The 25,207-nt window shown below is 45.1% G+C and overlaps 1 protein-coding gene across 3 annotated transcripts in view; it reads right to left on the bottom strand.

Annotated features, from left to right (window-relative positions):
- Positions 1-25,207, bottom strand: part of znf423 (zinc finger protein 423) — a 137,578-nt gene that overhangs the window by 90,648 nt on the left and 21,723 nt on the right. For all 3 annotated transcript variants that reach the window (XM_027272576.1, XM_027272574.1, XM_027272575.1), the window contains exon 3: positions 10,823-11,026. In XM_027272576.1, the coding sequence (XP_027128377.1) occupies positions 10,823-11,026 (204 nt within the window). The remainder of the gene's footprint in view (positions 1-10,822; positions 11,027-25,207) is intronic.

Genomic DNA, 25,207 nt, shown 5'->3' with positions numbered 1-25,207 from the left:
TATTGTGGATCTGGAGCCTTCTGTGACCTGAAATGACACGAGCGAAATGAAAAGCGAATTCGTATCTGAGCAAAGGAGTGACGAGAATCAATAACAAAATGTCACGGAAAACAGAAAAGTGACATTTTGTCCAGAGAAAAGTGGAACTCAAACATCCTCTGCCTGATAACGTCGGTAACTCGGTGGGTTAGAACTTAATAGGTGTGATATAAATTAGTATTTTCACATTATTCTTTAAACTACAGTCTTTCACAGCATAATGGTTTCAATCATCAACCACTGGTCCTCAAACCGGTGGTATGTGGAGGAATCTCAGAAATATTCTTCAAAGAATGTAACAGGTTTGTTTCTAAACATTATAATATCCAAATACTACACATTTTCAAATTAAAATAAACTATTTGAAATAGTTAATACTGCTCTGTGAACGGGAAATATTCGACGAGAACTGCAGCTCAGGAGTAAAAACAGATGAACTGGTTCTGCTGTATTTTCCATCCGTCATTCTGGTGGCACTTGAAGAGTAACAAATATTTTCTGAGGTGGCACACGGCGTGAAAAGTTCTGGACTCTGATCCTGCGTCAACGTCTGGCCCCACGGCATCTCAATTATTTAAGTTGTAAAATGTTTTTTTTGCTTTAACAGATAGTCTGGTGATGGTCGGCAGCATACATAAACAAACTGCATTAATCCCTCTGTTTATATTTACGGGCACGGTTAAATGAACTAACCTGACACACAAGAAGTCATAATGAAGGACGAGGAACAGACTGCACCCCCCCTCGGGTCAATGTGCAATAAACTGCTTCATTCAAGATGAACAGAGTTGAGAGAAAACAGCTTAAGTGAAGTACAAAACAGATCTAAAGCATCAAACAGGGTGTGGGAGACAGAGGTGGAGAAAGAGAGGAAGAAAGAGTGGAAAAACAGAGGGAGGGAGACAAACAGGGGCTGCTTAGGGGCCAGTCGCCACAGGGTGTGTGTGTCGATGTGTGTCGATGTGTGCATGTATGTGTGTGTATGTTTGTGTCTTGGGAGGGCACAGTGGGGGAGTTTGGGGGCATGGAGGAAGGGATCAGAGCTTTGGGGCCAGCTCCACAGGGAACAGAGAAGATGGGGAGAGAATGGAGGGAGGGGAGGGCGTGGGGGAAGGGAGACGGAGGGTGGAAGGAAGGGATGTGGTCAGCGTGGAGTTTGAGAACTCGGCAGGGGAGGAGAGGAGAGGAGAGGAGAGGAGAGGAGAGGAGAGGAGGGGGAGGGAGCAAAGAAGGAAAGTGGACATCGGACTAGAGAGCAGAGGAGAGGCGGTGTATCAAAAGGCGGGAGGTCACACATTCCACTTGGGAAGAGAGGAAGAAGAAACAAGGAGGGAGAAAAGTCCCAGGTGTCAGCAGGAGAGAGGAGAGGAGAGGAGAGGAGAGGGGGGGAGTAAGAAAAGAAAAGGGGGAGTAGAGGTTCTGGGGGTCCTGGTTGTTGGCAGGGGTGCAGGAATCCAAAGGAATGGCCTGTTCCTCATTATCCAGACACCCCCCTCCTCACATACACGGAAGAGGCCCCCACATGGCCCCATGACAGCTCTATCCTAACCCATCCACACACACACACACACACACACACATATTATAGATATATATATATATATAAACATACTGTACATGCATGTAAACAAAGCTACATTCAACAAACCAAAACACAATTACAGAGAAACAAATAAAGTTTGGGATTCAACATTTGTAAAAACTCCAGCAGGAGGTCGTGGTCCGGAATATTTTGTTAAATAATTCTTGTTTTTGTTTACGGGATCACATCAACACAGATTTAATGCAAATGTGTCGTAACAACCAGCTCCACATCAATGTATCGGCTGACCATCCTTCTGTCACTCATGCATGTACATGTGGTGGAAACTCGGTTTCAAGTCAGGAGCTGAGTGGCATCTTCAAATTTTTTGGGATTTTCCGGAAGGTGGCAGCCACACTGAGCAGGTGACGTCACGGATACTACGTCCACTCACTGCTCATCCTCTGCTACTGTTGCTACCACAACACCACCTGTGAGCTTTGAGGTTTCCCGTGGAGGCGACTAACTAATCTGCTGTTTCCTTTGTGCTCCGCCAGAACAAAACCTGTTTGTCTTTTGTCTGTTTGTTTGAAAGGATCACTTCAAAACGATCGGTTAGATAATCCCAAATTAAGGGAGGTTAGTCACTGACATCCTCCCAGTTACGAGGCTTCCAGTATCTTCTGTCGAGCAGCTTGATGCTCCAAAAAGAAACTGCCCTGGAGGGTCATTAATCACAGTCCCTCAACCTGTTGGTGTGTTTGTTTATCCAGCAGATAACCAGTAGGATGCCCCGACCATGTCGGTGACAAGAAGCTCAAACAGACACCCAGAAAATGGAAATGCCTCTGAACTCTACGAGAGAGATGTTTGACACGTTGATCAGAGGAAGAAATGAGGAACAATGTTGAGATCCTACTTTTTATACCGTACATATCCAGTTCCACGTTCATTAACTGCATAATTAAGCATGCGAAATGGCATCAAGAGCAAAAAAAGAGTCTTTAGCATTTGTTGGATTTAATTGGCACAACTTCTTTTGCAGAATCTGGTTCTGTGCTGATTTCTTTTAACTGCTCCAGTTTGTAAAACATGCACAAAATGTATGAAAGTTAAAGAGACTCATAATCACTAACATGAGCGCAAAGTTCGATTCTGTCCGAGGGCGTTCATGCCGAGACTTTAACAAGCGCGCTGAGATTCCAGACGTCTCCTCCTCATTTCAAAAGACTTTATTTAGAAACGCTGGGCGGCCTCGTATCGTCATAAAAGTGGTCGTGTACGAGTCAGATGTTGAGGTTGGACTGCGGCTAGATTTTATTTTCATAAGCGGATAATCTATACACGGCTATCAATCATAATTTACGACTTTAGCCCAAAATTTGTGAGACAAACCGTAAAAAAAGCAGCTGTGCGTTTTGAAGCTTTACCCGATAAATTACTTTAATGATTCATTAATGTTCTGCTTGTAATATCTGAGCTTTTTATATCCAAAAAATAAAAAAACAATCAGTATAAAAAGCTTTTTTTTTTAAATTATTTTGGACTAAAAGTTCAAACGAAACGACGAGAATCAGCCCGAGAGCAGCTGAAGTTTAAGTCAGACACGTTTTAATTATTCAAAAATATGTAAATGTATATTTATTTAATTTGTGAGTGTGTAAATAGTCGATCATTAACACAAACACAATCCTAGTTAGGAGGCAGAAGTGGCTGTCTCGTCCTTACACAGCTAACATGGATGGACACACACACACACACACACACACACACACACTACAATACACTTTCAAACACTGACACACGCACAAATATTTACTCTCTGCGAGAGCTACACACAGACACACAAAGAGAGAGAGAGAGACGGAGGAATGACAGAGAAGAGGGGAAGTTACATTTTTAATCGAGTGTTTCTTTTTCCTCTGAGCAAAGTAGGGCTGAATACAAGAGGGCGAGCTGGTGCCAACACACACACACACACACACACACACACACACACACACACACACACACACACACACTTTCTTCTGTCCTTTGGCAAATTCTTCTTTTTCACTCTTGCATTAAGTAAAGAAGAAAAAAAGGGGGAAAGGAGTCAAAGTAGGAGGAGGAGGAGGAGGAGGAGGAGGAGGATGAGGAGGAGGAGGAGGAGGGGGAAAGAGGAGAGGGAGCAAAAAAAAAGAAGGGATAGAGAAGAGAGAGGAGAAGAGAGAAAACGTCCCCGCAGAGTTTTTCTCCCTTCCTGGAGCGAGCGCGAGCCCCTGCAGTGCCGCCTGTGTAATTTCCAGTGGCAGTGAATACAGGTATTAATAAAAGCCCCATGGGGAAGAGCACACAATATAACCCTACATTTTCAGGCATTATGAAAGGACGCCCCCAGGGGTCCTCGGGCTCAAATTTCTGAGATGCAGGCATTGTAAAAAAGACGCCCCCGGGGGAGGACCCCGCAATAGAAATCTGCTGAATTCAAAGCATTTCCAGAGCCCTGGTGGGAGCCATTACTCCCACTGGAGGAGGAGGAGAGGGGTTTTTTTTTTTCAGCCTCTCCTCCTCACTCCTTCCAACCGCTCGCTCTCTCCTCTTTTTTTTTTTTTTACCAAACATGTGTTGCTGACATGTTGACAGATTGCTCAGTGAGGTGTTTAGGTGCATGCACAAGGCACGTCTGCTGAGACACGAGCTCCCTCACTCCCTCCTCTCCCCTCTCTCTCTCTCGCTCTCTCCCCCTCCTTCTCTTGCCAGTTCCCAAGTTCCATCCCTCCCTCGCTCCCTCCCTCCGACTGCAAACCTCTCAGCGCGCCCAAAACTGCTCCCATCCATATTTCATAAAGGAGAAAACTAGGCTGAAAGAGAGAGAGACAGAGACAGAGAGAGGATGGAAAGAGTTTAGGCATGAGGGAGAGAGAGAGAGAGAGAGAGAGAGCGAATGAGAGGGAGGCGAGTGGGGGGAGAAAGGACGACAGGAAAAAAAAAAAAAAAAGAGGAAAAAGGGAAGATAAAGAGAGACAAAGCGGGATCAAGGGAGGGGAACGGTAGGAGGAGAGGACAGATAAAGAGAAATAGAGCGATGTACAGAGTGGGAGAACTCTGCGGTGAAAAATGAACCCTGTGATGAAAAATGACTTCACAACAACCCTTCTCCGTCTCACCCCCTCCCTGCCATCCCTCCATCCCTCCCCCTCCTTCTCTCTGCATGTTGCACCCCCTCCTCCTCCTCCTCCTTCTCTTCTTCTTCTACTACTACTGCTCTCCTCTCTCCATCCCCCTCCTCCTCCTCCTCCTCCTCTCTCCTCTGGTGCCGGGCTCCTGCTCTCTCCCTGGAAAACCTGAGCGGCAGCCAGCTGTGTCTTGTGTGTGTGTGCGCTGTGCACTTGTATGTATGCCAAGGGCTTAGCACAGGAATCTTCGGGCCACCCCCGGGTACAGAGACAGAGAGAGAGAGAGAGAGAGAAGAAGGGAGAGAGAGGAGGGAAGGAAAGGAAAAGGAAAGGAAAGGAGGGGAGAAGAGAAGAGGGGGCACATGGTGATGAAGAGGGCAAAAGGGAGGGAGGAGACAGGAGCTGAGAGGGAGCGAACATAAAGGACAAAACTAAAAGCATGATATTTATTTTGTCAATCAATAACAACTACCGGACTGGAAACACACACACACACACACACACACACACACACACACACAGTCAGCGGCAGGCCAGAGTGCAGGAGGGTGTCTGTAATTTTGTTTCAGATTACACCCCTCCTCTCCTCTCCTCTCTTGAAGAAAGTGATCTGTGGTTTTAATAAGAGTCTTGGCCTCGCAGGACTCAGCTGCTATCCTGACGACAGACGCAGCGAGGTGTGTGCAGTGTGTGTGTGTGTGTTTCTCTGCATGTGTGTGTGTGACAGCGGGTTGCAACAGACGGTGAGAGCTTAGCAGTGGGGCGACGTCCCACGGGGGGAAGGCGAACCAGTCACCCAAGGGCCCCCTTCTCCACTAACAGACTCCTCCCTGCCTCACCCCCCTCGTGTTTTCCCTCCTCTTTCACTTCCTCTCTGCACATTTTTTAAGTTTCGCCTGCACCTCCTCCTCCTCCTCCTCCTCATCACCTGTCTTCATCACCCCCGTTATTCCTCACCCCCTCCCCTCGCTTCCTCCTCCCTCCCAGCTAGACATGCTCCCTGGTAATCTCTCCCCCCCCCCGCTGAGAGAGGAAAGAGAATAGACGGGAGTGCAGCTGTAAGTGCTCAATTAACAGAGACCTCACAAATACCTTCGGAAAGAATACGCGCAAGTATCTGGCTGCTGCTTCCTCCTTCCTCTTGCACACACACACACACACACACACACACACACACACACCATCTAAGAAGCGACTAGCTGGGTTAATGACTTGCTATTTGTCACTGGCGGCGCCGGTTTCCGCCCCCCTGCCTTGACTGACAGCTCCGTCGTTTACTCGGTGCCTACCTGCTCATCACTTCCTCTTCTTTTTTATCTTTAACAATCCCCTCGCCGTCTCGTCGCCTTCTCACTCACGCCAAACATGAGTGTGTGTGTGTGCACACACTGGTGACGTGTGTGTGTGTGTGTGTGTGCTTTTATATCCAACTACAAATGCAGTTTGAAAGTGTGTTTAATGCTCTACACACACATCTCATTGACCCAACCTTGGAATGTTGTGGTCGGTAAGATAGCTTTTTGGGATTGCCTCATGGGATGTGTAATGTCTGAGTGTGTGTGTGTGTGTGTGTGTGTGTGTGTGTGTTCATGTGTCAGAGCAGGGCCAGAGAATGTTCTCCATTTGATCTGTAGGAGGTTTTTTTCCGCTCCTCATCTCCTCGGGGAGCCTCTGCTCCACATTCTGACTCCTACTGAGACCCATCGACACTCCCCCGACTCGCACTCTCTGCCTCTGCACATACTGTACACACACACACACACACACACACACACACACACACAGGATACTGCACCACATGAGCTAAACTACAGACACCAAGTTCATCCAGAGCCCATAATCCAGGTGGAATGGATCAGAATATCAGGCAGCAGCACAAAGGGAAACAAAGTGATAGGCTCTTATTCTAAATACACTGCGTCGTCCAATAGAAATTCAGCATTGAGGCATGGTACCCGAGGATATACGACAATAGCACGTAAGCACCAGGTAGACGCGCACGCACACACCGAGTATTTCATCCACAATTTAAAAGTAGAGCCGTCACGCCGGCTTAAAGCTGCAGCACAACAACGGAATAACAACGACGCCGTAATAGAAACACGCGATCTCCGCGCCGCACACAAAACAACACAACCAGCTGAGCAGTCAGGCTCATGCACATTAATGTGGCATTGCATTAAGCAGATGTGTGGGGTCTGTGGGTATGTGCGTGTTTGAGTGGGTATACACACACTTATGTGTCATTGATCTGTGCCACCGTGTGTGTGTTTGTGTGCGTGTGTGTGTGTGTGTGTGTGTGTTTGTCCAATTTCCACTCAAATTAATGGCGCCTCTTTATAGGCCTTCTGCTAGAGTGGCACTGAATTACTTGGTGCTTCACTCTCGCACCTGGGACCCATTCCATGTTATAGCTGCAGCTAGATGCGAACCTGGGACCCATTTGCTACAACAGTATAGTTAGCATTACAGATACCAGTGTGTTTTTTTCTGCAGAGAATTTTTGTGCTAACTAACATAATTCTCAAGCCGACACCTGGGACCGACAGATGTACATCAGATATTATTCAATAAGCGGACGCGTTGACGGGAAACTTTAGGAGAAAATGCTGCAGCAGTTTGGTTTAATGTCGACAGGCTGTCCCGAGACTCTGTTCACATGCAGCTTCATTTAACTTCATTCCTCGTCTGACTGGATACACATGTTCATCAAAGCAGAGAAATATTTCACACTTTATATATTTACTTTAAAGGTCCAGTGTGTGAAATTTATGGGAATATGGCTGATTATTTATTAGGGTATAACTCTAACTTTCTGGAGTGTGGTGGTGGTGGTTCAGGTCGTCCATCTGAAAATGGGCAAAGATGTGAAGCCGGGTGCCCAAACAAGCACCCGCCGGTCAATCAGTGTGCCCATGTGCTTATTTAAGCAGAACTTTACGCCTTAATATAATTTAAGCGGTGAAGTGAAGTAATAATTCACCCTCAGTACAGTCGTCACAAACGGGGAAATTAGCTATAGAGACCAAAACTGTTTTTTGTACCAGGCTGTTGATCCAAATTGAGCGGGTGTCCGCGGTCACGAGTCACCAAACAATATTTTTAATGATATTCGGGTCGCGGTCGGTCGGGTCGTTTGAAATAAAGATGCAGAGTAAAGTTTTGTAATTTATGTAGCAGACAAAGTTTTCTGTGAAATACACAGAAAACTTTATTGGCTGAATAACTGGCGCGAAGAAACCGCATTTTAATAGGCTGATTTTAAATAAATATAATAACTCAGTAATGTCAGTTTTATGTTGCTCGATGACGCTACGAAGTTAATCAAGAGTATAGACTTTTTAAAATGCGGGTCAGGAAGCGGGTTGGGTACAATATTTCACAATTATTTGCTGCGGTCCGAGTTCGGGCGGGTTAGTTTAAAACGTCGGTCGGTGCGGGTCGATCAAACATGGACCGGCGCATCACTGGTACCAGGTTTATTTCTGCATTTTAACATGGGGACTTATGGAAATCGACTCATTCTGGAGGCAGCCTCGAGTGGACGTTTGAGGAACTGCAGTTGCTGGAATTTTTATGCAACAACTTGACTTTAAAAAATAACAATCATTTTGTTTTTGTTACCTTTGAATGAGCCTTTTAAATCTACAAACCAAACACTGGCTCTTTTCTTTTTTTGCTGCCATATTTTGCATCCATCGAAGCTTCTTCTTCATGCTCGGAGGCAGAGGGTGAAGCGAGGTTGGTTGCAATCAGCAACAATCAGCTACAAAGTCCAACACACAGGTCCTTCTTTTACACCTACATCTACAAAACATTTCAAATAACTACAGCCACTGCACTTACAGTTCATCAAGCAAGATTAGTCCCTCCATGTGAATGAGTTGTTTTTTATTTTTGTTGGTTATAAGACATCATAGCTTGGTACTTCTGGTAAGATGGCCCCCATCTGTCACCCCCAACCAAGATGTCTGATGTCTGAGCTGTTTGGTTTCTGCTCAGGGACAAACACACAAACTACAAAATGCATGAACACATTAAATCTCTCATGCACATCCAGAGTGGCGTGTGTTTATTCCCAGTGGGCTGTGTGTTTTTTGTGTGCATGTGTGTGTGTGCGTCCCATGCCCTCCTACCAAATCCCCGGGGGGTCTCAACCCAGAGAACTTAAAAGGATTCTTTAGTCCATGTGTTTTAATTTAGTCCTCTCCTTAATATTAACCAGAAAGCTCAGCTGCGGTCCCACCACTAACTTCATACACACTCCTACACATCAGATAAATACACAACAACACACACACACACGAGCGTGCACACAAGCCTCCGCACGCAAGTGCACACACATCCCGGCGAGCTGGGGGATTACTCTGCAATCTCAACCACTCTTTCTCCGGGGAAAAACATGTTTTATCATTTCATTTCTTTCTTCTGCGCTCCCTCCCTCCCTCCCTCCCTCCGCTTTCTCGCTCAGCAACACGTAGCCCTCCCCAGACTCCTGTGCTGAAATCACAGGCCACATCCCGTGCTCTGACAGCAAGCCCGGCGCTTTTGGCGCTGTTATTCCGTGTGTGTGTGTGTGTGTGTTCGTGTGTGTGTGTGTGTGTGTGTTCGTGCGAGTGTTCACGTGTGGGTCAGAAAGAGACAAAACGAAAAAGACAAGAACATTTAAAAGCATGAATGAGTTTCCCCATTTTGTGTGGTGAGTTATGTCATGGCTTACTTTGAGTTAGTGTAAGATTAAACTGATTCTACGTTACAGTGGACCCGGGCTAACAAGGCTTAAGAGGAGCTGAAGTCTGAAGCTTTAAATCTTCCAAGTTCTGATCTAAATGTGTTCCTAGTTACTAAATATTATAAACAGACCACCAAGATCTAAATTTGAAAGCTGCATAATGCAAAATCTGACTCTGTCGTACCAGCTGAGGACACCTGTCATCTGTCTCCATCTCTTTATGTCCGTGAAAGTCCAAAAATCTTTTGATTCAGAAACTAGCTCACAAAATAAACACAAATCACCGTAACACACACGTAGCACCAGAAATCAATGAACGGTTTCAAGTGGGTTTACATGGATTATGAGCTGAAGTTATATCCACGTTGTTCTTTTAATAAACGGTTCTGATGACCCCTCAGTTGGTAAACTGAGAGTAGCAAAGCTGTGCTACGTATTTCCACGTTAAACTGATCAAAGCTGTTTTACTATTTCAGATTGAAATCAGGCATCATGATCCAGTTTAATGGACATCTGACACTGACGTGTGTGCATCAGCTGGTTTGTCGTCCATCCTTGAATCCATGATGTGATAAAACATCTTTTCTAAATGCTTTATGAATATGTACACTCCAGATATAGAAAAACATCAGAACTCTTTGCTGCAGAATATCCAATAAAAGCAAAACTAAACATTTGCGTACAGCGACGTCTTCAAGCATCTCTCTAACACTGTATGCAAGAGCTGAGACCGCGGACTCTGGAGGGACTGGATGTCAAGCCAGCAGGTGAACAAGAGGCTGCTGGGCTGAGGCGGGGAGGAGGGGGGGGGTCTTACCATCTACATTACAGCGTCTCTGGAAACACTGTCTTTACCAGTTTAAACAAAGCCCTCCATCCTCCTCTCTGCCTATTTCTTCATCCCTATATCAAAAGTAAACACACAGTCTTGAGCTCTAAGAGGCAGACAGCCTTGCAGTAAGAAGAAAGTGTGTGTGCGTCTGTGTGTGTGTGTGTGTGTGTGTGTGTGTTGGCTTGTTAAGCGAGCGTTTGGATTAATCTGTAGGAACCAGATGCCCCCGCCGCTTTCCTTTCAGCCCCTCCATTAATTACACCAGTACTAATAACGGCTTTTGCGTGTGTGTGTGTGCGTGCACGCGCACAACTCTCTCCCTGTGGGACACAACTGAATCCAATAGCTATAGGTATTCAGAAAAAGGAGGGAGGGCCCGAGTCGCCCAGGAACCAATAAGGCTGCAACTGAAGCAGTTCATCTATCTATCCTCAGTCTGAACAACACTTCCTCCTCCTCTACCCATCATCTTTTTTACCCACAAGTCAAAGCATTATGTTATCCACGACTGACAGCATGCTGCTGAAGACGAGTCTTACCAGCCGGGCAGTGGTTGGTTCTGTGTTCAGTGAGCTCAGCCAGACAGTCGAAGTCCTGTTGACAGTTGTCGCAGGTGAAGATGGACTCGTCGTCTAAGTCGTCCTCGTGATCTCGCTCGTCGCGCTCGTCGTGCTCGTCTTGTTCTCCGTCCTCGGCGGCGACTGCCTGAGCGTCTTTGGGCTCCCTGTCGGACGCCGGGACTTCTGAGGAGACACACGACATATGACCATGAAGACGTGCTCGGTTTTTTGTTTTTCCACGTTATATTCCGTTTTAAAAACATGAAACATTAGATTTTTCTGAACAATTGAGTTGTAACCGGGTGAATATTGAGGTCTGTGACCTCAACAACCTTTTTCCTTGATAAAGACGAGACAGCGATGAGCTAAAACAAAAATATATTGGATCATAAAATCTCTGACAAAATGTATGTTTTGTTTTCGTGGACAAGAAAATATAAAGTGGTCATGGTTTTTCCAAAGACCCACACCCACCCGAGCCATTATTAAAGCCACACCACAACACCCCGATCGGCAAAAAATATCTGTTAATCAATGACCTAACCCATTATAGGAGCACAATTGTCAGGACTGAGCGGCGTGGCGCTCTCCGAGGGCCTGAACCTACGAGCCGGGAGCAGCTAGATGCTCGCTCGCTTTTCTTCTCTCCTCCGCCCACAGTGCTGCAGTGGTGGGAAGATCTCGGCTAAATGAACAGATGAATTGTTCCAGAGATGTTCTTTATTGTTGAACAGCAGCAAAACAAGCGAGCCTTCATTGTGTGTCTCTTTCTCACGCACACAAACACAAAAACACTGAAGAAAAAGGGAAAATACTTTGACAGAAATGTCATTTCTTCTCTACATGCTCTTTATTTCTGTGTCTTGAATGTTTTGAGTTATTGTCGACTAAAACAATGAAGGACAACAGTGACTGAAATGTGAATAAACATTTTTATCCAAAGACTAAATCTAATCTACAGCTCAGATCGATCAAAGAATATCAAAAGTGTCGACGCTTCTATAATCTTTCGATACCGTGTGTTTAAAAATCCATTAAATTCTACCAAACATGTATTTTTAAGCAACAAAATCAGATTTCTGATCCAGGAACGAGGAAGAAAATCAACATTACAATAAAAATTGAATACATTTCCTACTTGTGTGACTTTTTTTTCCATTTTTGCCGTGACGACCATTTTAATATCGCAACAGTTTGACTTGTATCACCCAGCTTAATATTGTTATCACGTTGCTAAAGCAATCTTCCTTCTCTTCTGCTTCATCGGTGATCTACACCAGCTCTTTTTCTTCCTCTATGCCCGACTCTGACTGAACTGTATTAAGTGTGTGTGGATCATCCCTCCAGCATGTGTGTGTAAACGTGTGTGTCCTCGTAGCAGAGTGTGTGAGAGCGGGACCATTGGAAGGCTGTGTCGGCCCAATCCTCACTGCTCCATTGTGTCTCCATTTTCACACCTTATTATCACATTATAAACGCCGAGGATCCAATAGGACTGACACTGAAGACACTGGCGAGGAGGGAGAGGAGAGGAGAGGAGAGGAGAGGGGAGGAGGACGGTTGAAAAGTGGAAGAACGATAAAGGATAAATTAAAAGACTTCTACGGCTTCAGATGCAGCGACGAACAACAACAAAATAATCTGATATAAGATCATTAATTACACACCCAGAATAACTGCAGAGATGAATGAACCTCTCCTTTGATTAAAAACAGAGCAAATGTTGAATCATTGCATTGAAGTGATTGTTTACAGTTTGTACACCTAATAAATGAAATCTCAGGCACTAAATTTAAATGTGTTGGACATTACAGAAAATCAATAACCTCCATTACTTTTAATGAGGCTTCCTTCAGCGTGAGCAGTTACAGGTCAAAAGGGATTCATCTCTATTCAGTTTGGGCCAATAACAGCTCCCTACATCATTTTATTATAATAATAACTTTATTTATACAGCACCTTTTAAAAAAGTGCTATGTTTTTAGAATGAAACAAAAGATGATCGACCGATTCAGCGAGCCTCGTGCCCTCGGGCAGGTCGTTCCAAAGTCGAGGGGTCCTGATGGAAAAGGCGCGGTCACCTCTAGTTTTCAAGCCTCGACCTTGGAACAACCAGAAGTGACCGACCCGAGGATCGGAGGCCACGCCCTGGTTGTACGGGGGTCAGCGTGCTGGCATTGTAGTTAGGGGCCAGACCCCGACGGGCTTTAAAAACCGCACAGGAAGCTAAAACTGGTGAAAGCAGTTAGAGGGCCGAGCTTCTTTACGAGTGTACGGTGCAGAAAATGTGTTTCTCTTTTACGATTCACTTCATTTTTATGACTTTTGTTCTCAGAGACATGGTCAGTGTGTCCGAGCAGGTAGGTGCCGTTACAGGTGGCGTGTTTGAGCTCCACGTCTTTGCTCAGGGCGAGCGGATGCCGTGATGGTGGAGCCTCCATCGCCTTTGAGCTTCACGACGGAGGTGACCAACACACTGCGTCCATGTTTAACACGGTCTGTGTCATCATTTAAGGTCCAGTAAAATATAATCAAGAGATGCTTTGATGAAGAGTTTACAAGCGAAGGTGAGTGAAGGGAGACAAATTGGAGTGAGGTGCACCGACTCCCTCTCTGATTTATTATAGCAGAGGTGTGATGGGAGAGAGGGATGCTGGGAGGTGGGGAACGAGGGATCGAGGTGATTGGGGGGAGGGGGGAGGTCTGCAGGAGAGGAAGGCAGTGATAGAGGGATGGAAGGAGGGAGAGATGAAGGGATGGTGAAGAAGAGAGGGAGGGTGTTGGCCATCTGTCCAGTGGTGAGAGCACCGTCTGGCCAGGGAGAGAAAGTGGCCCCTTGGCTGACACAACACATGCACACACACACACACACACACACACACACACACACACACGTATGTACACAAATATGCATACGTATGGAAAAAACACACAGATGCGCACACAGCGGAGGCAGCGAAATACGCACACACAAACATTAATACAATAATATTTGGTGCCGTTCAGTGGAATAAATACAGATTTATTTGGCCTCCATTATGTTTTTAAAGTTGTCTACACACTCCACTTTTAGATTTTTAATCAAACAATTCTAATTTTTTAGATGTTTTGGCGTTACTAGGCAGAAATTGAAGCACTGTGTATACTCGCCTACGTGCCTGCTGCAGGTTTACATTTCCATTGACGACGTGACGGCTGATAGCAGCAGCACGATGTGTGCACAAACATCTGATCAGCTCAAGGTTGGAAAAGTTTGAGGAAAATGCCTTCACACTAAATGGACGCTGCTTCATCCCTGAGCCCAAAACGTGCTGCTGAAGCAACAAGAGGAGTTTCTCAAAAAAGGTAAAAACTGAAATAATGAAGGACTGGAGAAACAAACAGGACATGAAGGTGGCTGCAGGACGAGCCAGCCGGAGCGTCAGCAGACAAGAATTTAAGAGCTGGTGACAGCTAGTTCGAGAAGTTACTGCATGGAAAGGATATGCAATAAAGTAGTAAATAAAACAGATTCCACATGTCCCACATATGTCCTCATCAAGGCCAGGAATAAATATTTTGCTAAATTTGATTAATCGTTTTAGCTCTCTGCTGCATAAACACAGAAAGTTTCAATGTAAAATTCTCTGAAACGTGTTTTCTTGATATTTTTCTTCACACATGATCACTACTTGGAGGCGTAGTTGTATACTCAAACTTGCATGAGTATAAATTATCTCAAGAGTGACAAAAGATACATTTCCACACTTTAAATACGCGTGCAAGTGTTCACGTTAACTATATTCTTTTTAGTCTGAAGCAGCTCAAACAACAACAACACAAAATAAATGCTCCATGGGTTTTTTCTCTACAGTTTTTCGGTGCCTTTCAAAAAACACACACACACACACACACACACACACAATCCCCAGGGTGCACTGATGCCAGAGGTGAGGGCAGTGCCAACTCCAGCGCATGCCAACACAACCTGCTGTCATAGCAACAGAGGGAGGAGCCAGATGAAAGCTCTCCATCTTCCACCTCTCCCTCCGTTTCTCTTTAAATATTTCAGTCGTTGTTGTTTTCTCGTCTGCTCGTCCTTTTATTTAACAATCAATCACTAACGAGAGTGACACATGGGTGGAGGACGGGAGGGATGAGAGAGGCTAACACAGTTGGTGGTGTTTCTATTTGTATATGGGTTCTGTATGGTCTCACCGGGGATCCAGAGTAGATGGGGGGCCTTAGAAAAAGTACCAGCTCCTACTGGATACTGCGACTGTTATGATCATTACAGCTCGCACACTGTGGAAACAGACCTCCTGGCTGGGCTGCAGCGTGTCTGCCAATTTGTGTGCGTTTGCGTTGTGTGTGCCGAGAGGCCGTGACGCTCGTGAAGCGTTTCAGTACAAAGGAGGAGAGAGTACGCCGTCAGTGAGCCGCTACCAAGAAGTGCAGGTGCTGCAAATAAATAAATGTGTCCTTCTTTCTTTCCACACTGAGCCGGCGTTTGTCACATCCAAACGGAGCTTTGTGGAAACACTTCGGCTGAAGGCGCCCGATCACGCTGTGAAGACATGATGACGCTCAGACGCAGAAGAAGAAGAAGAAGCCAGAGTTTTTTAGTGCTTTCATTGGCATCGCAGGGCGACAGAGCGGGGATTACGGTTTGTTTTGCTTTACAAGTCGCATTTATGACCCACAGTCAGATCAGTTTTATACTCTGACGACAGGAAAAAAGAAAACTGTTCGTCAGTCTGACAGGAAAGTTTTTAAAACCACCTGAAACTGCTGACGTAAACACGCTGGGCGAAGCTTTTACAAATTAAAATCATCCGTCTCGCTCACGTTTCTCTTGTTTATTTTTCATAAAAACATCTAATTTCTCCGTTTTCTACACCGACCCCACCCCCACCCAACCACACCACAAAGAAGCAGCAGGCCTACTTAATGAAAGCAGGCAACTCCCATGGGCGCTTAGGGTGCAGAGGGCTATGTGTGTGTGTGTGTGTGTGTGTGTGTGTGTGTGTGCTGGGGTATTGATTGAATAGTACGACAGCGGTCCCCAGCAAATAGCATTTGAGCACCATCCACTCGCAGTGTCTCTTTCTGCCACACACAAAAACACACACACACACACTTGCATGTCAGCAGGATATAGCTATAGTCACTCACACACACACACACACACGCTCTACAGAGAACCATTATCTCTGAGTCACAGACTGTCCCTATGCCAGGAATAACTGCACATTCTCACACACACACACACACACACACAAACACACACACACACACCATCCAATCCCGAGCCCAGACACCCCGTTACATTCTTACGTCATCCACAGAGACACACAGTGTGTCAAAAATCACGTTTCTGCATTTAAAACTACAGAAAATCGTCGTCAACATGAACGATAACGTTCTTAATCGCAGCATACGTTTCACACGATGGCTTCTCTACTCGTCCTCGAGTCACGGAGCCCAGCTGATTTTTATTCCAGCCGTGTAATGAAGGACCGAATCACACCTGGGGACGCACGCGAGCTGGTAGGAAAGAAAAGCAGCTGTACTCTGCGACCTAAAGACGAGGACCGGAAACCGCCGTTTGTTTGTGGGAGACACGCGAGTACACGTGCAGAAAAAAAGAAATGTGTAACACAGACTCAGAGTTAATACGGCTCAGCAGAGAGAAAAACTATTAACACAGCCTAAATATTTTAATAAGTGACATAAAAAGTATATCACAGCTGCAGCATCTTTATTCCTTATTATACACATCTATGAAGGTCGGAGGTGTTGATGTTTAGACATTGGTGCCATCTAACGTCTCATGATTTGGACTTTTTTCTACATAAATAAATAAAATGAGAATATTCTTTTATCTCAACATTTAGACGCTGATTGACCAACGAAAAAATGTTTTGTTATATTGTGCATTTAGGACCGATAGAAAGAGGTTAGCTGGGGATAAATGACAGTTTGAGTAAATTAAGCTGAGTTTAGACGATGAAAATAAATTACATTTTAATAAATAGTTTTGCTATAAATAGTTTACCAACTGAGGTGGACAGAAACGGGAGAGTCAAGGCTCGGAAACACCCGCACATCATCAATGTAGAACAATCTAAGAATCCAAGTCATTTAAAATATTAACATATTTATGAACAAATATTTAAACATGGACAACATACATCTATAGATATTAATTGTACATCATGGTTTTATGTTTACCTTGTCGGGCTGTTTGTATAAGTCTATATTTGTTAACCTTTTCAAAGCTCAATGTCTCATTAGAATTCATTCAAGTTGCATTTGTTTTATATTATTTCTTTTAGTACGACTAAAGGTGCTTTTATTTTGAAATCTTTGGCTGCTGTCACGTGTGACTGACGACGTCGGTACAAGCTCATCACCGAGGACTTAGATTGAAGATAAGTCAAGATCTGAAGACAATTGCATCTTTATTTTCCTAGCATGCAGCCAGCGAGGTTTTTTATTCATGTGTGTTTGACTTTGTAAACGTCAACATTATTTTGTTTTTACGGAGGATTTGGAGAGAGAGAAGCTTCAGATAAACCCGTAGAAAGAAAGACACTAGAGGGAGGTGTACTTTTCTTTTATCTGTGCATGCACATCGAGAGCAACATACAGTATAACTGGAGTCAAATCTGCATGTGAACACATACCTGTCCGTTAAAAGTGATTCTAATGAATTCACGGATAATGAACCGGCCGCCGTGACATTCCACAGGAAGTGGTGATGTATACTACAGACTATTTTTAAGATGCAGGCGTCTGCGTATGACACGCGACATCAGGCGGGGAAGATGTTTTTTTTTTTTTGTGTGTTTTTTTTTTAACGCCGCTCTCGAGTCTCCAGAGGCAACGTAATAAGCAATATTCTCGGATGTGCCCACCAGCCTCAGTAACCTGAGGACAATGGGCTGTTTATTAACAGATAAAAATATAAATATATAAACGGATACCTCTGGAATAATGAGGTCACTTTGCATATCTGCAGGAAAAGATATATGCAGGTGGTGTGTGTGTGTGTGTGTGTGTGTGTGGTGTATTGATGCATGTGTGTGTGTGTGTGTGTTTGTGTGTGTTTGTGCGCACCCTGGGTAATTAGATAAAGAGAAGTGAATTAGCAGAGTCCACAGTGCAGAATGATGTTACACAGCCCAACCACGCCTAACTGAGACCCACTAATCACCACTCGTTAGGCTCACAGAAGAGTACGTGTGGATGTTTGTGTGTGTTTGTAGCACTGGTGTGTGTGTGTGTGTGTGTGTGTTCTCTCATTACCCATGTTAAAATGAGTTCATTGATGTAATTAGGGAGCTAAATGATAATAAGTCCTATAAACATACTGGATGGGAAAGACATGAGATGTTTTGTCCCCTTCTCTCGTCCAAACAAACAAACAAAAAAAACAAAAAAAAGGATTGGATCCGAGTACATTCGAGGTGGATGCGCTCCATCACCACAGTCTGACAAACTGGAACGGACAAAAATCAAAACACACACCAGTCAGCATGACCACCGTACATCTCTAGATATCCTGTGGGAAGAGAACTGGGGAACTAATGAACTCTGGGAAACGTTCCTGAACTGCCTCGGGGTGATAGAAGTGCGCTGAAAGAGAGAGCCAGAGCTGGAGGGCGAGTTAAAGGAGAATAAAACATACTGTAATACTGCAAAGGTAAGGGAGTTATTCAAGTGTTAGATTTGGCAGCCAGGAGCTGGGACTGTGGCCTGTCTGGGACACACTCGGCAGCTCAGAGAGATGTATATCTGACGGGCCAAGCATGCACACACACACACACACACACATCTATGCCTGTTTGAGTCTAAAACAGGCATCAAAAAGGTTTGGGGGTGTGTGTGTGTGGAGCTTCCAGCAGAATGTTTAGAAACCAAACAGTCTGGACACAAGGCCTTCATTCTGCTACACATCGCCCTCCACACTGGACCAGGATTCACAGGCACCTGGCTGGGCACCATTAGCCTCTGCAGCGGGGCTGTGAACCAGCCGCGGGGTTAAGAAATCAAACCCGCGTCGCTGCACCGCACCTCCAGCCGTTTCTTGCTGAGCCCGAAACGTCGACACAATCCAAAATTTTGTTTAAACGCGCACAAAAGGTTACTTTGTCTCTGAGTTTATGAGCTGTCATGACTGAATTTAATGATCACGCCCCAGTGAGGACAAATTAAAAATTGGATTTCTGTTTGTTGACGTCTTGTTTAAAGTATCGTCCGCTTTAAAGAGGTGAAGCAACAGGATTCTACTTTATTCACTGCGTCCCTGTCGAATGTGGCTGAATACGGCTTCCATTCTTTATTTGTAGCTTTGAGCATGAACTGTTTTTATACAGCTTTTTCTTTTTCTTAATTTGAAATGTGAAATGATTCGGGGCATCGAATAGCTCAGCGGGTAGAGTTTGCACCCCCAGGCTCAGTCGGGCCAGGGTTTGAATCTGACCTGTGGCCTTTCCCTTCTCTCTCACTCTTCAGCTCCATCTGTCTCTATCCAACAAAGCCTAAAAAGCCCCAAAATATATCGAATATATAAAAAAGAAATGTGATCTCAATGGATTGGATTTAAAGAATAATACTGTGCTTGTGTGCGAGTGAGTGGCTCTCTGAGTGCGTCTGTTAAAGCACTTTGTGAACTCTAAACTGCTCTATAAATAAAGTTATTATCATTATTATGATATATTACCACTGAAGTTCTGAAGCAGAGACATTTTGAGAGCTCAGATAGTCGTTTTTTTTTCGTTTGTCTGGACTTTTATTTAAATAACTGTGGGGACGTCTGTTTTTACGGCTATGCAGCGAGTGTAGTTTTTATAAAGCGTGGTGATAAAGTTAGTGTTTGTTAGCGGTGTACGGCTTCATGTTGTGCTGTGTGAATGATGCAGACAGATATTTCAAACTGACGACGTAACATCGTGTCAATTGTTTAATAATAATAATAATAATAATAATATGCATGTGTGTATAAGCCGTCACGCGTTCCCGCCTCAGTTTAAACGGCGTCACTGACGATGCCGCCGGTCGCGTGGTCAGCACGATGATGCACCTATCCGAGCTCAAAAAAACAAAAAACGCTGAGAAGTGGCTACACACAAAGAACGCTCACATCTGCCACAGAGCGCACACTCAAACACACACACACTGACACACACTGAACAGGTGCAGCTGGACACAACAACACAGGCCTGCTCCCTGTCTCTCAAGAGGATGACTGCCCTCCACCAACACCACCCCCCTCACTGTTTGTGAGTGTGTGTGTGTGTGTGTATGTGTGTGTGTGTGTGTGTGTGTGTGTGTTTGGTGTGTGTGTGTGTGTGTTAGGTGGCTATATAAAGAAGTCATCTCTCCTCACCTCCCTCCCCTCTGCCTCCCACCTCATGTTCTTCCCCCAAAACGCCATAGCCTGTATGTGCATATGTGTGTGTGTGTGTGTGTGTGTGTGTGTGTGTGTGTGTGTGTGTAGCCTCCCGGGAGGAGATCTGCTGAGCCACAGAGTACCAGTTCCACACAGATACACACCTACACACACACACACACACGAATATACACAAACCCCTGGGACATGCTGCGGCAAGGGAGAGCAGCACCCAACACCAACGTCTGGAAACAGGATGATGAAAGAGCCACTCACGTCATGGAAGGTAACAGAAACAACAAACACACACACACACACACACACACACAAATCAGCAAGTCGTGCAATGCACAGACTCACACGGATCGGCAGAAAAGCAGACTTTGACAGCTGCTCACTTATTTGAATTTTTGGTGCACACACACACACAAACAAAGGGCTTAAATGGTGCAATACAGACAAAAACACAGATGCACTGTGCGCTGTCACAAGCAGCAATAATAGTTCACACACACACACATATACACAGGAACTGTTTTCCTGTGGTAGCCTTGGGGAAATTAAAACTACATTATGGACCTCCAGAGGGTAGTGGTGAAGGAGGGATAGAGGAAGAGGAAAGGAGAGAGAGAGGAAGCAAGGATGGAGGGAGGGAGGGAGGGAGATGTTGTCCTGTTTTTCTCAGCTCTGGCCATCATGAAGATATTACAATGAAGAATACACTCTATACACTCTCTCCTGGACGGACGGACGGATGAGATTATGTCAATGTCGCCTTCTTGAATCTAAGTTTGAACTCATTGAACGTCTCGTCGATTCGTCTTTGCACAAATTTGCACGTCGTCCCGTGAATCGGGGGCTGTTTTCAATTAATCTGACCCCCTTTGGAAACATCTTGTTTCTATATTTGTGTGACCAACATGTTTGTTCTATTATGATTTTCCCTTCTTTTGAGAAAACATTTTGCCAAATAATCTACAAATAAATCAACCGAACCTCTGGAGAGGATGTTGGGCAAAAACCAGGTTCAAAGAGCATCGACCTCTGACTACTGCAATGACCTACATTAGTTTTCTGACATAAACTAAGAGATTTTAAATCATGTTGATGCTACACTGACTTGTAATCAGGTGAATGTTGTCTCTATCATTCATATGTCTGTTCGCACACTACGTAACTTTGTTTTTCGGGTACGATCGGGTCGCAAACCGCCAACTATTTCACTGATTCTGGTGAAACTGGATCATATTTTATGGAGAAAATGTTTTCTGGTTTTCCCTCTGATGTCCTCCGGCTGCTCCGCCTCAACTCTCTCTGTGATTTACAGAGTTTCCTGATGGACAGTGAAGTAAACTGTAGCTGCTGTTAGCTCAGTTTGTTAGCCGGGCTGCCCGGACTGAGCTCAGAGCACCGGGGGGAAGTGTTAGTGTTTGTACCACAGGAGTTTTGGACGACTCGGAAGAAGAAGAGGAGGTTTACAGGGAATGCTGACAGGGAGAGCCAGTGTCATGCCAGAACTGGAGCTGTGCAAGCGAGCAATGTAACCGCCAATAAGGACATAATGACAGAGGCGAAAAGACCGACAAGGATGTTGACAGCGGAAGCTGAGAAGAGAAAGAGTAAATCTGGGCTGACTGCTGCTGGACTAGTCAGTAATATTAGCTGCTGCTGTGCTTTGTGTTGTTAGGATTTAAACAAATGTTCTGTGTTGTTACAAACGAAATATCTGCACACACACACACACACACACACACACAATGTGTGCACAGCACATTTGTGTTAGATGTTACACTAATTACATTAACATAAACTGAATTGTTCCAGCTATGTTCAAACACAGACAAACACACTTTCTGACACCTGATAGGCGGAGGCAACATTTCTGGTCGGTCAGTCATGCACACACACACACATACACACACGCACACACGCATGCATTCACGCCGTACTTAAGCTGTGAATAACAATAATGCAGTAAGGTCTCGCTTTCTCAGTTTCAGCTTGGGGACCTGACAAACCTTTTCCATGATGACTCACTGGGCTCTTTCTGTATGTGACTCTGTGTGTATGTTGTCCAAGAGAAACAGCAAGTGTGTGTGTGTGTGTGTGTGTGTGTGTGTGTGTGTGTAGTCTATAGTAGACTAGTCAGACAATAATTGAGAAAAACAAGACTCTGGAGAGACGAGAGGAGGATTTCATCACAGACACACATTCCTCTAAAGTGCACTCCTGCTGGTTGGACATGTGTCTCACTCCTACCTGGTTTTGTTCTCCTACATGAGACTGAACACAAAGTGAAGTCCGAGACTCTTTAAAGCAGAGCCGCTACCTGCCCTTCACAACACACTCTCTCTCATTTCCTTGCTCTATCCTTGGCAATGTCTCCTTTTCGTCTTCCAGCGCACCGAGGGAGCGGGAGAGGAAGGGGACAAGCTGTTTTTCTGTCCCACTAAGCGGTGGCATGGGCGAAAAGGGGAAAGAGAGACGGAGAGGGTGTTGCGGCACCTTTGGCCTCTGAGGCGTCCTCTCCGGGGCGGTAGAGGGAAAGACGAGGGAGGAAAGGAAAGGAGGAGATGTGGAAAGGGTGGGTGGAGGGAGGGAGGGTTGCGCGGGGGAGAATAGGTTGGCTCCATGCTTATTCCCCTCCGAGTCACCCTCCCACCTCCCTCCGCCTTCCCTCCCGCGGGTCTTTCCAAACTCAACACACATTTTCCAGAAAGAGAGAGACAGACACAGAAAAAAAAAGTGGGGAGTTGAGAAAGGACAGAGGAGGGGTGAAAGTTTGTGAATTTAACAGCAGGATGGGAAGGTATATTTCTCCATTTTCTCGCTCTCTCCGTCTCTTTCGCACCGTGTCCTTGTCAACACCATCTCCCAGGGAGTAAAGGAAACAAGGCCTTTTGTCTTTGTGATCTGCTTGAATAAGGAATAGGAAGCACTTCTCTCTCTCACACACACACACACACACACACACACTTCTTCTAATATGAGCACAGATAAAAAAAGGTAAAAAAGGAGGAGGAGAGGGAGTGACAGACGGTGGGAAAGAAGGCAGGAAGAGAAAAAGTGATGTTGAGAATGTCGGGATGGGGAATTGATGGTAAGATCCAAATTGAAAGAGTGGCTGAGTAAGGGAATATGGGACAGTGTGCTTTTATGGGAGGAAGAGTGTGAGATAGGTGTGTGTGTGAGTGAGAGTGTGTGTGTGTGTGTGTGTGTGTGTGTGAGTGAGAGTGTGTGTGTGTGTCATGGGACTCTAGCTTCCTGCAGGAACTGACACACACAGCAGTTCTAGCAAGCCACCCAGGACCTCAGTCAGCACCCCCCACCCCTCCAACATGCACACACACACACACACACACACACACACACACACACACATATACACACACCTACACAGACACAGCGCCCCCGGAGGAGAGTTAACACAGGTCTGCTGAGGAGGAGGGAGGAGGGGGCAAAGGATGGGAGGGTTCAGTACGTCATAGACACCCCAAGGGTCATACTTTCCTATCCTTCTATCCCTGCAGAGCTGAATGAGAGAGAGAGAGAGAGAGAGAGAGATAACTGCGTATTTACCACATTCAGCAATATCTTATTTCTCTGCTGGGATCTTAGTCAAGGGAAGTGTTTAACTGTTCTCGGAGAGGCTGCAAACCGGAGCACGAAATCCAGCTACGGCTCACAAACACCTCCAGTGTTTGCGACGGTTTGGAGAACCATGCAAAGCCGAGCTGGGACATGAGTAAGCATATCGAGCCAGATACGACACTCCGTTAAAACTCTAACTGATAAGAAAAGGAAGTTCCCGAATACGACGTCTACTTATAATCGTCACAGTCGTGCAGAGATGTATAAAGTACTGGAGTAAAGGAGTGGAGTAGAAGTACAAGTGCTATATCAAAAAACTGACTTGAGTAGAAGTTGAAGTGTTCTTTAAACACCATACTTAAGTAAAAGTACTAAAGTATTCAAAATGTTTTGTACTTAAGTATTGCAAATAGAGGTATGTAAAAAATTGCTACTCAAGTACTGAAAGTAAAAGTACAAGTAAAAGTACAAGTACAAGTACTGTTGTTTATATTATTTCAAATATTTATTAAGGCACAACTTCTAATGTTACAGTGTTACAATGTTCATGGTAGAGTTCTGTGATTTCCCATGGTCTGTGAATGCGTCTGAATGAATTCGAGAGCGAGGGGGCGGGGCAGCAGGTGAGAGGGCGCGCCTGGGTGAGTCAGGTGTATGACGTACGGCGCACGAGCGAGGTTAACGCCTCGTCATTCATCACGTGTCCGAATGGACGCTACAATAGTAACGAGTAACGATTCAGCACATGAAAGATGTATCGGAGTAAAAGTATTAAATTCATCAAAAATATGTAGTGCAGTAAAAGTGGAAGTTGGGGAAAAAAATAATACTCCAAAAAAGTACAGATACTGCATTTTAGTAATTAAGTACAGTACTTAAGTAGTTCCACTTCGTTACTATACATCTCTGCAGTCGTGTCATTGGAGTTGAGCTGTAATGATTAGTCGATCAACTCTCTGTGACTGACGCACTAGGGGGAGTGTTAGTGTTTGTACACACAGGAGTTTTCAGGAGTGGAGCAACTGTCGTGCCAGAACAGGAGCTGGGCGAGCGGGCAATGTGACCACAGTCTACAGACTTAATGACAAAGGCAAAAACACAGAAGAGGATGTTGACGGAGGAAGCGAAGGAGAGACTGGGACTGACTTTTAGCTTGGTGACATAAAAGGCTGAAAGACAGACGCCGAGTTGGACTGAGCTGTTGGACTAGTCAGTGATATATATGTGTCACCCAAAGCCTCTCATTTGTCCTTTGTTGTTGTTGCACGGGCATGTTTTGCCTGTAAAATTACACTAAAAACATCCAGTCAGTGCCCATCATTTCCATCCTTCTGTCTACACACAGAATCTTTATTATTTTACATTTCATACATGAACTTCAGGGAGCAGTCGGTTCA

The sequence above is a fragment of the Larimichthys crocea genome, chromosome XXI (genome assembly GCF_000972845.2).
Source record: "Larimichthys crocea isolate SSNF chromosome XXI, L_crocea_2.0, whole genome shotgun sequence".
Lineage (NCBI taxonomy): Eukaryota > Metazoa > Chordata > Actinopteri > Sciaenidae > Larimichthys > Larimichthys crocea.
The sequence above is the reverse complement of the archived record's forward strand: the minus strand, read 5'-3'. Positions and strand labels throughout refer to the sequence as shown.